The 16,619-nt window shown below is 41.8% G+C and overlaps 2 protein-coding genes across 2 annotated transcripts; one reads left to right on the forward strand and one right to left on the reverse strand.

Annotated features, from left to right (window-relative positions):
* Positions 1-169: 169 nt before the first annotated feature.
* On the forward strand, positions 170-5,506 carry LOC136441208 (gastrula zinc finger protein XlCGF26.1-like). Its single transcript, XM_066437348.1, has 6 exons — positions 170-685; positions 1,436-1,587; positions 1,933-2,019; positions 3,152-3,322; positions 4,424-4,565; positions 4,939-5,506. The coding sequence occupies exons 1-6, from the start codon at positions 212-214 to the stop codon at positions 5,203-5,205; spliced, it is 1,293 nt and encodes a 430-aa protein (XP_066293445.1). The 5' UTR covers positions 170-211; the 3' UTR covers positions 5,206-5,506.
* A 521-nt stretch (positions 5,507-6,027) lies between these two features.
* On the reverse strand, positions 6,028-16,454 carry LOC136441209 (solute carrier family 22 member 18-like). The gene is made up of 8 exons (XM_066437349.1): positions 16,058-16,454; positions 14,999-15,248; positions 13,728-13,860; positions 13,076-13,200; positions 12,467-12,666; positions 11,045-11,143; positions 9,472-9,592; positions 6,028-8,849 (listed from the first exon to the last, which is right to left on the reverse strand). The coding sequence occupies exons 1-8, from the start codon at positions 16,205-16,207 to the stop codon at positions 8,674-8,676; spliced, it is 1,254 nt and encodes a 417-aa protein (XP_066293446.1). The 5' UTR covers positions 16,208-16,454; the 3' UTR covers positions 6,028-8,673.
* Positions 16,455-16,619: the final 165 nt, after the last annotated feature.

Consider the following 16,619-nt stretch of genomic DNA (forward strand, 5'->3'; position numbering starts at 1 on the left):
TGTAAGTGGAGAAGTCCCAGTAGCTGTGAAGATTGAAAAATGCGAAGAAGAAAACGTTGAAGAGACCTTGCAAGAGGCAAAGTCTGGAGATGACCATATCTTGGGGGATGAAGAAATGGGCCAAGAATCAGAAGAAAGCGGTGACACTACCACTGAAGAAGAAATTAAAGATGATGAAACCGAAATAGGGGAAGACGAAAGCAGTAGTGCTATGGTTTGCGAGTCTGAAAATGATAAGATCGACTCCGTTGGAGAAAGTTTAGCAGAAGGTAACGAAGAAATGACGTCTGAACCAAACGACGTCAAAAACACCACAAAACAGCAGTTTTCTTGCAGCCAGTGTTTCAAACACTTCAAGACGAGAAAGACCTTCGAAAGTCACATGAAGAAGGTCCACAAGTGCAAGTTTTTACCGTGCAAGATCTGCAAGAAAGGTTACGAAAGCCAAGAGGTCTTGGACGAGCACCTGTTGAAATTGCATGGTGTTAAAAAGACAAAAGGAAGGCCACGTTTTGTTGGGCCCTTTACGTGCAACAACTGCAAGAAAGTTTTCGACAAAAGGAAATCGTTCACCAACCACAGCCAAAGCTGTGGCACGGGCAAGGTCTTCGCGTGTGAGAGTTGCTCGAAGGTATTCGTGCGCCAGGATTCTTTGAAGTCTCACAACGAAAGGCACCACTCAGAGGTAAGTAAAAAAGTCTTACACAGTAACACAGGTTTTTTTCTAGGAAAAAAATTGCAAAGGGGAGCATCGCGAAGGAGTGGAGCAACCAAGCTGAGGGATTGTGTGAAAGCCTGGGGGTTAGCAGTGTGGAGTTTTAGGAAATTTTAAGTTAAAATGGAACATTCTAAGGCTTCCTGAGGGGCAAAAATACTATTAGACAGGTAACAGTTGAAGACTGGCCACAGTACATGTAGTAGCATCCCTCAATCAGAATTTTATGCTTGCGGTATGGTGAGGGCATGGGGGTGCAGCGCCCCTGTTCTCCTGTTTAGATTAAGCCATCGTAACACTAACAGATCATGAGAATTTTGTTCTTCATGATTTTATCCTATGATTACATCATCATGTCACTGTTACAAGTAGTGTTCAAGTTTAACAACTGTGGATATGAAAAAGAATATTATCTTTCTCCAGGGCTCAAGATACTTCTTGTGGCCAGAAATTCAAGAAAATATTTTGCCAATTCCTGATCTTATACAACCTTCTCCAAGGCTACTGTAAATGCAGTTAAGTTTGCATGGTTTTTATTTCGCACTAAGGCGAAAATGGAGCAGCAGCGCTATAGTTACATACTGCTACAGTATTGGACAAAACTGTTTGCAATGGTTTTAAGTTCGCGGTGAAACCATCGCCACGAAAACCGTGAACATAAAACCACCGCGAACATTTCTGCATCTACAGTACATGTATTTGAATCTGTTGTTATCATAGACCCCTCCACAGCACCAGTGTGAGGTTTGTGGCAGACAGTTCTACAAAAGGGACAAGTTACGCAGGCACCAAGTCATCCACATGCCCACCGAGAAGCAGCCAACGATCAAGAAGTTCAACTGTGAAACCTGCAGCAATCGTTATTGCAGCAGGTAAAGATTCAGTATTTGTCATCTCTTAATTTTATGGTAGAAAACGAGGGACTGTATACTGTGACATGTCTACAGCTGCTGTGGCTTTGTTTTCATGGTGACCTCCTAGTACATGTATGATCCACTGCAAATTCATGACACCATGAATATGTATAGAATTATCCATTGTATTACTACTAGTACTGTACTACTGTATTGTTTCAACTACAAACATACTCTCCTGTTGGGAAATCAAGTCTTCTCAAAAAGAAACAAAATTATGTATAGTCCCAGACTCCCAGTATTTGATGTTTTTTAAGATTTTCCTAACTGAAGATTATTTTTCTTCCCGTTACTACATATAAGAACGGAGTTGGAGATCCACACACGGACCCATACCGGTGAGAAGCCAAGTTTGTGTGAACACTGTGGAAAATGCTTCACCTGTGAAAGGTAGGTACTATGGATATTCTGACCAATGATAGAAAAGGAGAACACAGAGTTCATTGATGGTCATTACTATATTGGAAGTTTTACTGAATTGTAACATCTACTTTAGTTCTGTACACATGGAAAATAGCAACGAAGTTTGTTGTAGTAGAAAAAGGTAAAGCAGTCATCCTCATTGAGGTGAAGCATGATGCTTTTTCAAGTAGCTAGTGGAAGTGCCCCCTACTCTTCTCGATAAGTGTGTTGGGTTCTTTTACGTGCACAGGTTTGATGCTTGAGGCCTACGCCCAAAGCTACCTCATACACAGTGCCGCCGGCTTTACATCACTATTCGAAATTATGAAAGTTGGTAGTAATTTTTAGGTAAAATCCTTTCCACATATTTCTGTGTATAGGGCAAGGGTCTGGGCGGCTGCCATTCGGCGCCACTAGGTGACCTCAATACGACCTTCCCCAAACAAAGTCAGGTACCCATTCACACCTGGGTGGAGTGAGGAAAGTCGTGTAAATTGTCTTTCCCAAGGACACAACGTCGGACACAGCGCTGCCGGGAATCGAACTCTGGACCTCGCGAGTCCGATAGCCTAACCGCTAGGACACTGACGCCACAAATGCACAGCAACTGTCTATTTACATTGTACTTTGTACAAATCTCTGCTTCAGGGATACAAAAAGCACATCCTGTGAATACACAGCAACTGTCTATTTATCCATGAATAGTTTCATCAGGTTGGTAAGTCACTGAATAAAAAGACTCTTTTTAATTTTACACAACTAAGAGATTTATTCCACCAACGTTTCGGTGACCATCTGTCACCTTCTTCAAGTTAGACAATTCTGACTGGTTCACATAGTAATGCAGCACAGGTGTTGCTGCTCATACATAATAATGAGATGCATTCCCAAACGCAAAGTATTTACATATGTACAATCACAGGGGATGACATCACTATGCGGTCCCAAACGTACAGAAGTGTAACACATACACAACTATCGACCAAAAAACAATACAACTTTTATCATCTATTTCTTAAGGATGCGGTCCCAAACGTGACGTAGGTGGAATAAATCTCTTAGTTTTGTAAAAAGAATCTTTTTATACAACTGTTTCACTTTGTGCAAATTTCTGCTACAGGGATACAAAAAAGCACATCCTGAGAATGCACAGTAATTGGAGGGAGACGGCCAACCTGCATCACTGCTCCATCTGCAATAAGAGTTTCCTGGAGAAGTGCAACATGCTGAAACATGTCAGCGCCGTGCACGCCGACAACAGGCCTTTTCCCTGTGACCAGTGTGAATACAGGTAAACTTTCTCTCTTTACAGTCAAGGCCTAAAGGGGGCAACCTAACATAGCATGCGTCCTAACATAGCACAGATTTTTTACTGATGTTATGATGCATTAGTATGCCATATTTGTTGCCACTGACTATGGTCTCACAGCATTTTAGGCTTGTAAGGTAGAGCATGAAGGGCTCATGAACAGTATTCAATGCATTTCTCTTATCCAAGATGAATGTGTTCAAAATTCATTCATCAAAACCTGACCACTCTCTGGCAACTAGCGATAAAGCGTGTAAGAGCATGCTGTGTTAGGGCACTTTCCGTTACATGTACATGTACCTTCAAACTAAAAACATGGATAGATTGATCAAAATCAATCACTTTAATTTCACTTTAACTTGTTTAGCGCCCAACATCCCACCCAAAAGATGTATCAGATTCATAGCCTAAAAGAAGGTAACGACAAGAATGTTATTGACAGACAGTTCAAGAAAGAGTATTTGCCATCATAGTATAGGCATTATTCTATCAATGATATAACATGTATCTACGAGGGGTCATCAATAAGTCCTTGGCCTCACCCAGAAATAAGGTGCACAGGGAAATAATTATGTAGTATGAAGTCTTTTATGTACGTCTACCAAGTTTCAAATCATTGTGATCATTACTTTGCAGACGTCACTCAGTAACATTAGGTGAGGTAGAAGGATAAAAACATGGACAATTGAGCTGTGACTTAAGGTGTGCTGGCCAACTTGCTCTGCTGAAAGTCGGATACCCACTTCTTTTTAGTTGAAATAAGAAGGGAATCTTCATCAAACATTTTGACAATGTCTTCGGAGATTTTATGCCAATTCTTGGCCCGAGGAACTCAACCCCCACATCTCTGATCAGAGTTCAACATTGTTTTTTCTCATCACTTACCTACTAGTTTTCAAATGGACGTCGACTAAAAAATATTGACCACAATAATTTGAAGTTTGGTGGATATTTCTGAAACATGTCATACTACATAATTATGCCCCAAAATTTGAGATGTGGACCTTATTTCTGGGTGAGGCCGAGGACTTATTGATCACCCCTAGTATCTACTGATCTAAAATCTTTCATTTCTTCCGACAGAGGAAAGAACAAGAGAGACCTACAACGACACCAGAACCGCCACATGGAGGAGAAACCATTCAGCTGTTTCGTCTGCAGCAAGAGGTACAACTCCAACGAGGCGCTGAACTACCACAAACGGGCGCATCACGGGATGGACAAGGTCTAACAATCAAACTTTATTACTTTCACCGAGAAGGTTATGTTTTCGTCAGCTTTTGTGTGTGTGTGTGTTTCTGAATTGTCTGTGGGTAGGTCTTCTAGAGACCTCAGAATGATTAGATTTTGGGTCCCTTAGCAGTTTGCTATGGTACTGCAGCAGAACTTCAGAGTTTCTCATATCTCATGATCTGGACATGCTATGGTCATAATTTTTTAGTGGTAGATAGTTCTTGGAAGGGAGAGTAAGTCGTGTAGGCTCTTGCCCCCTAGCAGCTTTTTTGAAACTGCAGGAGCCAAATTTGTTGCAAACTTTCTTAGCTAGGCTTTGTAGTCTCTCAAAGCTCTCATAATGAAGAAGTCTCTGTGTCTGTTAGGTCTACAAATGCAAGGACTGCGGCACCGAGTTCCACGTCAGGGAAGCGTACAACCACCACATGAAGAGCCACAAGAGAGCGTCGGAGATAGACACGGTGGTAAACTTAGTCGTAGAGCGTCAGAGGGAAGACCCAGAAGAAGAAGGTAGTAAGAAAGAGGAAAAACCTGAATCCCTTGTTGAAGACAAAGAAGAAAGGAATACAGAAGAGGTGGCAGGGACTTCGCAGGAGGTAGCGACAATCATTTTTGTACCTTTGACATCGTAAATTTTTATTATAATAATACTTATAAAGGATTTTTTTGTAGTTGTAGAAGATATAACTTACATGTAAGGGCTGTGCATTGTGTAGTGTCAGATAGCGTAGCTGTGTTTTTTTGGCAATACCTCCGGGGTGGAGCCTGCTTTATAGTATTAGGCTTGGTTTGAAAATGAAGTTTAGGGGATTGCTGGTATGTTGTAGCAAATTGTAATGCTAATTCATCAATTTTTTCATTACGATTATATCTAGTATGGATGAAAAGTATGGTGCATGAGTTGAAAAAAAAAATATTTTTGTGTGAATCTGAACAATGTGTGAATCTGAACAATGACTACAAAATGCTTCATATTTTGAAGAGGCTTGTGGTAAGTTTAAGGGTGTAGAGTTAGGCAAAGATATGAAACTATTAAAAGACAAATCAGGACAAATACAGAAGGCATCTACTGTTTTTTTGTACCATCAGAAGTTCAGTATTTTTTTGCAGTAGGTCAATATATCAGTTTTTAAAACGTTTTTAATTTCTTAGATTTGATATTTACCCATTAAAAATTCATGTCATTGCAATGCACTTTTCATCCTTTTTCTATTTTATAAGAACCTCTAAAATACAAGTGTTGGTAAAAAAAAGTGTAAAAAAGATACTTGCATGAGAATGAAATATTAAAAAATTTAGACAAAACCTTGCGTAATGCCACCTCTGCATAAGGACCACCTGGACATTATGGCCAGTTTCTGATCGTTCCTTGGATATTACAAGGTAATTTCCCTAATTTATGAATACACCTTACTTACATGTAACCATAAGCATATTCTTAATGAAGGAATCCATTGTGCATGCATTTTGTATTTTATTGTGTGTTTTTCGGTATTACACAATATGTTTCATACAACAGTATGTGCTGTCTTTCCTTTAACCCCTTTCCATCTACATGTAATAGACTGCTCTGCTCATACACAGTAGTTGCACATGCCGGTAACGTACTTAGTCCAGTGATTAGCGATCTTGCCTCTGGAACTAGAAGCCCCGGGTTTGATCTCGGCTGTGACACTCACCCAACATACGCGCTACCGGAAAGGGTCGCAGTCCTTAGGACGGGACGTTAAGCCGTGGCCCACTGTTCATTGTGCTTGTTGAAAAGAGCTAAGGGAATTTCCCCGGTACAATGAACCTGTAAATACTGTACATAGCGTCTGTCTTCTCTGTCACGACCAGTGGAAGATTAGCTCATCTGTTCATTGAGTTCATTTGAGCTAAACTGGTTCGAGATCACTTTCCTTTCACATGGGTCAGACATAAGTAACCATTCAATGGCGATGTTCTTCCACACAGAAAACAATGGTAATCCTCCAAACAGCACTATAATAATGTTCTTTCTAAGAACAATTTTCTCAACATGTACATAATATAGTTTGGAGTGGAACTACGTGTGCATATACTGCCCTGATACTGTGTATCAATGTGGGGCTAAACATTGGTATTTTGTACTATGCAACTCAACACAACATAAAATAAGGTATTTCCGCCAAAGTATTCACTATTTACAAACTTGAATGCATATAACTATAAACATGTATCAGTAGGCTTCGTAACTATTAATGCAATCTATAACAAGCTGAATTGTAAATTTTAATCATTGAATGCATGGTGGAAATCTTAGTAGCCAATTTCAATCGAACAAATTACAACAATGCTATAAACATTGAAAAACATGCACTAAAGCTATTGTAAACTTGAAGGGTGCTCAAATCTTGCAACAGTAATAAGTGTGTTATTATCATACTAAACCTATACATCCACACAAATATTCAAGTTCAAGCACAATGGCTGTATAGACACCTATCTAAATACTGGTATAAATCACCTGTGCTGGAAATACCGCACATTCAAACTAACACCTCTACCACCTAACTTTTACCTGCACCACTCATTTTTGTCTCTTACGTCCATCGAAAACAATGTTTTAAGGTGTTCCCGTCACCATATTTGAAGTCTTTTGTACACTAGCATTTAGAATATAATTGTGAACTGTGTAAACCAAGTTTGAGAACAAACATGTACCAATACATGTACTTGTCTTAAAACCAGTGCAGGGTAGGTTGATGAAGGCTAGACATCCAGGTAATAAGATATGCCACAAAATAGTTACTCAAGCAACTGGATAAGATTTTCAGTGCATGCTAGGTGCAGGTAGACATCAGAAATACCTGCACAGCTCCAAGTTGACCTACACCATACCCAAGAGGTATTTCCCATCCTGTTTCACCCCTATGTGTAGCTGGGCTGAACTTAGCAAGTTCTTTAAAGAAGTAGAAAACTTTAAGTTTCTGGACCTTTCACCCCCAAATCATGTTTTCTGTAGGTAATTTGATGCTTTCCAACAGTTCCACCATAATTTGGACTTATTTCAAGCCCAGATCCATTTGTCCACACATTTGACTCCAGCATGCCAGCAGACAGGGCTGTGATGTACAGGGGTTACCCCTAAGTTGAGTTGTGCAATCTTTTAACTTTGTAGTCCCTACTTAAAACCTTTGAAACCTTTCCTTGAAATTTTTGCCCAATCAGGAGTTTTTTTTGGTTAGAAGGAACAGGTGGGGTCTAATAGCTTTCCCATTTTGGTTGAAAATTGTTTAGTTCAGAAGTTTAGGTGGCGTAAGAACATATGTGAGTTGTTGGGTCATGCGGATGGGTATAGCCGGGAACTAGGTCAGAGATAGGGTCTGTTTACGTCCGGGTGGCGTTTCTGCGAGTTTGAGCTGTACAACCCTCTGTTTTGTTTGCATGTTTATCAAGTATACCCTTGTGACTTCCTGGTGGAGAAGAGTTTTTAAGATTGAAGTTAGTTAAGTAATTTTATAGGGCCTTACTTTAGTGGGTCTTATCATGGGCTCCAATGGGGGCAAGTAACTTGTAATGGAAGTCCATGGGGGTAACCATTACTGATGTATGAGCAACATGCCCTGCTATGTGCCTCTGTTACAAAGGGAAGTGGTGTAAGTTAAACGTTAAACAGCTACACAAAAACAAGTGGCTTGTTAGCATGAGGGCTTAAGCATTGCAGTCAAATGTGTCAACATAGATTTGGGCTTGAAATGAATGCTCCAAATGAATCACCTGCAGTAAACCTGGTTGTTACCTTGGGTGCCATCCTATTTCAAGTTTTCTGCAGCTCCCATACTCTCCGCTAGGGGAGCCCCGGTAAACTACATGTAACTTGGATATTGCACCCAGGCTACATGGTTCTTGGTTGAAAGGCCCAAAAATGAACAATGTCGTTAAAAGAAGAAAAAAATGATTGTCGGGCAGCACACAATTGCCTTACGCCTGTGGACAAATTTCTGTACAATTCCAAGAATTCTTGTAAACTGCACACAATACTAATACCATTAGGCTCGCCCCTGAGGTGTTACCAAAATCATTTTCCTCCAATTAATGTTATTTAAAGAAACAAAAATTGATTGACAGGCAGCACACTATGTTGAAGGTGCGTCCTTACGCCGGAAAAGATACACAGTCAAAATGCTGTTTATGGCAAAGCAGCCAATCCCTATGGACCTGTATCCGAAGGTTTCGAACAGGTAGGCGGCGATGGGCGGCGTGATCATGTGGGGGACGTGTCCTGCGGAGAGGCTGAGCCCCATCACCCCTCCTGGGGGTTAACACAGAGGAAAACATGTGTGAGACTTCAACAAATTACAAGACAAACTGTAAATCATGAAATGTTTGCAGTGGTTTCCAACATCATTACCATGACACCTCTAGCCTGGAAACCATACCATCGGGGCCGCCCCAATATCTCTACAGTGCTGGGAGAGATGCCCGCCCACCCAGACAGCTTAGCCCGCTCGGGGGTGGGTTTACGGCCTTGGATTAAGTTAGCTCGCCCCCTAGGGTGCCGGCGAAACTCTCTATGGCAGCTAAAGTAGACAGGCTGTGAAATTCTGTATGGCGGCTAAGTAGACAGGCTGACAGAAATGGAACTATAAGCAGACTGGGCCGGGTAAAACACCCTAAGAGACTGGGACCAGGCTATGACACCACGTATGCAGTGCATGCATACTGTGTCTGGTCAATCGTTTCATTGAAGATCACTTAGAGTGGAATTATAGCTAAGTCACATCATAGTGATGGCGTGGAATTCTACTTCAATCAGGATATGACAGTTTTTGCATCACGTGAATAAAAGATCTTTCTCTGCCTTGCTACTTTTCCGCTGATTCTCCTACTTTTCAGCCGCAAACATTTATACTGAAGAGTTACTGTAATGTTACCTGTGTCCTGAGCAGACACCCCCTTGCTGAGCCCAGAGTTGATCATGGTTGCTAGGATACCGTCCCCAAAGCATCGTGGGAGGAAGGCCAGGCCTGCCTGCCAGTAGTTGTTAGACAGGGCCTAGAGGTGTAACAAAAAAATCAGAGCTAAGACACTGGTAGTATAGTGGACTTGTGGTTAAAGTTAAGGTTGTTGACTTAAGGTTCTGGGTAATAGAATCCCTAGCAGGTTGGAATGTTATGCCCTTGGAAAAGGCACTCGACACCAGTTTCCTCACTCGACTCAGGTAAAAATCAGTACCAAGCTCCTGTTAGTAAGGGATGTCCTCTTGGCTTGGATGAGGTCTGGTAGTCTGCCCAGGCAGCGCAGACTTCGCTGGCTAGGCCACATCCGTCGCATGGAGGATGGCCGAATTCCCAAAGACCTTCTCTACGAAGAACTGATCTCAGGAAAGAGGTACCGGGAGGCCACAGCTGCGGTTCAAAGATGTCTGCAAGAGGGACTTAAAGGCTCTAGATATTGATACGGAGCACTGGGAGGACCTTGCAAGTGACCGTTCCAGGTGGAGATGCACAGTGTCCAGACCGTTCAAATCAGGAGAAGCCAGACTGATGCACAGCGCAGAAGAAAAGCGGATCCGTAGAAAAGAGCTTTGCAACAGAACTGAGTCAGCTTACAGATGTGATTTTTGTGGCAGAGACTGCCATTCTCGTATAGGGCTGTTTAGCCATAGACGATGCTGTAGGGCTGCTGTGAATAAGGATTTTACCATAGTCAATACTGACTGACAGAGGCCAAATATATATGGTTGCCTGGCACTGTGTTAGAGGTCAGCCTCAAGCACATTAAAGAACCCACAACACTTCTCAATAAGAGTAAGGTTCCATCCCAGTGTGAGTGGATCAAACGTTACAGTCCTGACTCAGATTACACAGCTTGTACCAACATACAACGTACCATGGTGTGCTATGGGCAGCTTATTGGTTATACAAACAATGAAAGAAGCTGTACGTGTGTACCCAATCAGAAGTAGGCTTTTATAATAATGTAAAAAAAGGACTTGTCATCCTTTAAACTTTAAAGGATGACAAGTCCTTTTTTTACGTTGTTCGCTTAAAGTTTTAGACTTTAAATTAAAGTCTAAAACTTTAAGCGAACAACATATAAATTCAATTTTGGAATCAAATGCAGCAATCCAATGAGAGGAACTGAATATATGCACATCTCATCAGGAAATTGAACAATGTACTTTATAGAATGGGGGTGTCCCTGTAGTGTAGTGGTCTGCGCTTCTGGTACTTGCCACATCTGGTTCAAATTACTTGGACCAGAAGGCCTGGGTTCAAGCCCCGGGTAGGACACCTCTGGACAAGAGGCGCAAAGACTTTGTTAAAATGGTACATACTTCTGAAACAGTATGGAAGTTAAACACACTCCACTGCCAGTGGACTAGCCCCCTGCTACAGTGATTGCACCACAGTGTGGCCTGCAGGGCTATGAAACGGAGATGGGCACTGCCCTATAAACCTAATGGTGTGGGAGGATTTTAACTTAACTTTATAGAACACTTACCAGCCCAAAGTCACCGATGGTGACAAAGAGTTCCGACACCCGCATGACGTTGATGTCACTCAGTCGCTTCGTTAATGGACTCACACAGCTGAAACAGATCTGAACAAGAGAATGTTGACTTGTATTACACTAATGCCAAATCTGCTGTCCCTAGTACTGAACATGCTATCTTCATGCTAAGAATGCTGTCTCTAGTGACAAGGGTGCTGTCCCTAGTGCTGAACATGCTATCTTCATGCTAAGAATGCTGTCTCTAGTGACAAGGGTGCTGTCCCTAGTGCTGAACATGCTATCTTCTTGTTAAGAATGCTGTCTTTAGTACCAAGGGTGTTGTTCCTAGTGCTGAACATGCTATCATCTTGTTAAGAATGCTGTCTCCAGTACCAAGGGTGCTGTCCCTAGTGCTGAACATGCTATCTTCTTGTTAAGAATGCTGTCTCTAGTACCAAGGGTGCTGTCCCTAGTGCTGAACATGCTATCTTCTTGTTAAGAATGCTGTCTCTAGTACCAAGGATGCTGTCCCTAGTGCTGAACATGCTATCCTCATGCAAAGAATGATAAATGCATTTAAGTTCGTGTGGTTTTTATTTTGCAGTAGGGAGAAAATGGAGTGTTTGCAAAAAACGTAGACATAAAACCACCGCGAACACGAAAACCGCAGACATAAAACCACCGAATTGGCGTATTGTACATTGTTACAAGGGTATATTGGATGTTTTTGTAAATGTTGAAATTTTTGCGGTGGTTTAAACCGCAAGGTTAAATGCAACCCGAAAATGCTTGAATTCTGTCCTTGGCCAGCCTGCCCCCTAATTTCATCCACAAACTAAAAACCACCACAAACACTCACCATTGCAAAATTATTTCAGGCAAACATAAAGGCATTTACAGTAACTTGAGAAATGAGAATGAGCAAACTATGCCAGTGTAGCAGGCTATGATATACCATTATACATGTTCACAATTTGTTCATATAAATCATCACTTAAGCTATCTACAAACCAAAAATTATGACGATCTGTCAGCCCCTTCTTGAGTAATTTGAGACAAAATCAGCTCCCAACCAGTAGTTTAAAAAAAAGCTGCTAGGGGGTCCAAGTCTACAGGACATATTTTCCTTCCTAACATCTATCTACCACTAAAAAATCATGACCGAATCATGTTCAGAACACGAGATTTCAAAAGTGAAAAGTCCCCTGCAGTACCATAGAAAGTTGCTAGGGGGCCCAAAATCCAATCATTTCGAGGTCTCACAAAGACCTACCGACATACTAAATATGAAGACAATCCATCCAGGCATTCTTGAATTGTGGTCTTAAATTCCTGTGTACACATTCCTGTGTAATTCCTAGAATATTTGCAAACTGCACACAATACTATACCATTTGGCTCGCCACAGAGGCGTCACCAAAAAACACATACCAGATACACAATTCCCAGGTAGGTGCCGAAGTAACCGTACTCTTGTGGACTCATCTTGAAGACTTCCATCTGTATGATGGGCATCATGGAGTTCAGCAGGAAGAATGCAATACTACAGAACATCTTTATTCCCAGGAGCTCCGCCACTGCCGGAATCCTCAACAGTCGGAGTATCTCTCTATAATCGAACAAGCTGGGCTCTAGAATTTGGAAAAAGAAAGTTAACATCATGAGAATTCTTTTCGTTTTATTTGCCAAATATGAGTATGATGGATTTGTGTTGATTGCACGGCAGTAGGTTTACAATTGTATCAATTGCTATAAAAGATGAAAGGCTATTCAAATTCCTATTTTCAGTTATCCTCTTCCAAAGTTTCCAACAAAAAGGCCCCTGCAGTTCCCACGAATAGCTGCTAGAGGGCTGAAACCTACACCTCCTTCTCCTGACCCATAGAGTTATGCTGTCCACCAATAAACATTCTCACAAATGGCACCAAAATTAAACTTCTTCAAAGTTTTTCAACTAACCTTCTACAAAAATGCATTAACTTGCTCTGGAAAACTGAAACATTTTAAATACATTCTCTTCATTGCTGGAATATTTCTTACTGTTTTGGCTGGAGGTTTCTGCTTTTTCTTCGTCGACTTGTTTGGTGCTGGCAGGAACAAAGACCCAGACTAGGGTCACACAGAGAGCCGACATACTGGCAGCTACCAGACAGGTAAAAGACTCCCTGTACAGAATGAGACATTGACGTTAGAAATATGGCTATACAAATATATATACAGAAGCTTGTGTGTTACTCTGAAGGGCATTTATACCAGCTACATGTATAACTGTAGTAAAGAAATGCACTCCAGATATTTCATGCTCTAGATGAAAGTGAATAAAAAGACTGTTTTTTTACACAACCAAGTGATTTATTCAACCGACGTTTCGGTGACCGTCTGTCACCTTCTTCAGGGCAATTCTGACTGATTCACATAGCACTGCAGCACAGGTGTCACTGCTCTACATGAAAGTTTATTTTGTGATATCCTGTTACTGTAAATGCATTAAAGTTTGCATGGTTTTTATTTCGCGCTAAGGGGGAAATGGAGTGTTCGCTGTGTTTTTAAGTTTGCGGCAGTGCTATAGTCACATACTGCTACAGTATTGGACAAAAATGTTTGAGGTGATTTTAAGTTTGTGGTGAAGCGGTCGCCGCAAAGAACGCAAACATAAAACCACCGCAAACATTTCTGCATTTACAGTAGTTACCCATAGTGTTCCACCAGCCAGCCTGCTATGGTTGGTCCCAGGATTCTCCCAATCGTAGACACGATGTTGAGTTTTGCCAGAGCGTCCGCTCGTGTCTTCTCATCCGACAGGTCTGACACTACCATTTGGAACGCTGGAAAAGAAGGTAAGAAAAACAAGATTGTATCATTTAATCCAATGATCACAGCAGAGGTGAACAGCAGTGGGATACCATCCTAAACCCACCTGTCATCAGATAAATGAACAGCAATGAGAACCATCCTATAGATGGGTGTATGAACATCATGTGTGGCCTTGAAATAAACATCAGTGGGATACGATCCTAGACCCACCTGTCATTGGGTGTATAAACAGCATGGGCGCCCATGAGATAAACAGCAGTGGGATACCACCATAGACCCACCTGTCATTGGTTGTATAAACAGCATGGGTGCCCTTGATACAAAGCGGTGGAATATCATCATGAACCCATGGTGTATAAATAGCATGGGTTCCTATGAGATAAACTCATAAACAGCAGTAGGATACCATCTTAATAGCTAGACCCACCTGTCATAGGATAAATGAACAGCAGTGGGATATTATCCTAGACCCATCTGTCATTGGATGTATGAACAGCAGTGGGATACCATTCTAAACCCACCTGTTATATGGTCTATGAATAGCACATGAGCCTGTGAGGTAAACATCAGTGGGATACCACCCCAGAATTTGTTCATCCACCTGTCATTTGGAGAATTAACAGTGGTGGGATACCATCCTTGACCCACCTGTCATCAGGTGTATGAAGAGCATGCATGGGCGCTCTTGATACAAACAGCGGTGGGATACCATCCTAGACCCACCTGTCATTGGGTGTATGAACAGCTTAGGCGCCCTTGATATAAACAGCAGTGGGATACCATCCTTTCTAGAATTTGTTCACCCACCTATCATTGGGTTTATGAACATCATGTGATCTCTTGAAATATAAACAGCAGTGGGATACCATCCTAGACCCACCTGTCACTGGATGTATGAACAGCATGGGAGCTCTTGATATAAACAGCAGTGGGATACCATCCTAGACCCACCTGTCACTGGATGTATGAACAGCATGGGAGCTCGTGATATAAACAGCAGTGGGATACCATCCTAGACTCACCTGTCATTGGATGTATGAACAGCATGGGTGCTCTGGAGATAAACAGCAGTGGGATACCCCCCCAGAATTCATTCACCCACCTGTCATTGGGAGAATGAACAGCAGTGGGATACCATCCTAGACCCACCTGTCATTGGATGTATGAACAGCATGGGAGCTCTTGAGATAAACAGCAATGGGATACCACCAGAGAAGGCCATGACCACCAACAGATTCTCCACCATCATCCCGAGGAAGGTCAAGGTCATGGCGGCCCTGCCCCCGTACAGGTCTCCGAACCTGCCGAAGATGGGGCATCCGGCCAGCTGTGCTACAGCGATGGTGGTCTGCAGGTAACCCCAGGTGGTGGGGTCGACGCCCAGCTTCTTGGACACAAACTGGGGGGGAATGGAGCAAAGGGAACACTCTGATAAGGTTAACGGGAGGGTGGAATCTGTTTTGGAATGAGGCTAAGATTAAAATTACATGTAAATGTCATAATACTGTTAGTTACATAAGATTGTATTGAATTTTGAATATTGTTCAGTTACCAGGGCTGACAACCCTTTGTAATTGCCTTCGACCAAGGACATTATATAATGTCCTTGCTTCGACTAGTTGGGCAGCCAGGCTGACTTTTTTTTTTTTTACAGCCAAATAAATACATCAAATCAGGTTTGTATTGCACAACTATTGTATATTAAAGTTATAATGACACTTAGTGTATCGTACCAATGTGTAACGTATTGCAACTTCTATCTTTTGACAACAATGAAAGGAGATTAAACAGCTCTATACGAGGCTTACTTGTATTCTGGTGGAATTTCAGGGCAGTTTCTTATTTGCTACATGTAACGTTATATTCAACAAAATGAAGGATATTAAAATGCATTATGTTTGACCATTGTTTACAAATATCTCTTGACTCTCATCAAACATTCTATGTTGCCATTTTATTATTCATACAGTAAATATTATTGTCATAGGTTGCTTAACATGGGTGTAATAATTTCATTGATCAAGAGTTTAGTATTGGATTTTATGTGACCCATTGACATCCTAGTGCCACGTAAAATATTCCCCAGTTAACCTGTGACCCCTACATTGGCGATATAACTGATATACTACCTGCTGTACTTTTAATAGAAGTCAGACTAACGTTTAAGTTTTGTGGATCTTTCTATGAATTTTAATATCAAATCCTTACCGGGAAGGCCCCTCCTTGTAGATGTGAACTGATTCCATAGATGGCGTAGTTGACGTGGATCATAAACATCAGAAACTTGGTGTTGCGTCGTGGGCCGCTCATGTTGCCAGCGCCTTTGGAACCGGAATCTTCCGTATTTACTGTAATCATAATGTCGTGGGAAACGCTACAACTCAGCAAGGCACTATCGACGTGTTGTCCTGTTGGTAGTTTTTGAACACTCGTTGGCAACAGACAACAGCTACTCTCTTCAGATTATATAGCTTCACAAACCTGGTTCATACTAGACCGTTTACATTCTTGCTGTGATATGGCTAGACTGATACAACCTGTCGGGGGGCATCACTTCAACTTTGAACTTTAGTTTACCCAGCGTTTTAGGACACGAACCCGGAAGTAGCACGGACGGGTCGTGAGCAATGTTTACCACTCACGCGCGCCGCCTGGCGACTTGATTGCAAACAGCAGCCACACGTAAACGCCGACGGCTGTCACAGTGTGACTATTGTGAGAGACTGACTTTGTTGACTTACGCTAAGGATATAACTGGCTAACTTGATTA

This window comes from Branchiostoma lanceolatum, chromosome 9, assembly GCF_035083965.1.
Source record: "Branchiostoma lanceolatum isolate klBraLanc5 chromosome 9, klBraLanc5.hap2, whole genome shotgun sequence".
Lineage (NCBI taxonomy): Eukaryota > Metazoa > Chordata > Leptocardii > Amphioxiformes > Branchiostomatidae > Branchiostoma > Branchiostoma lanceolatum.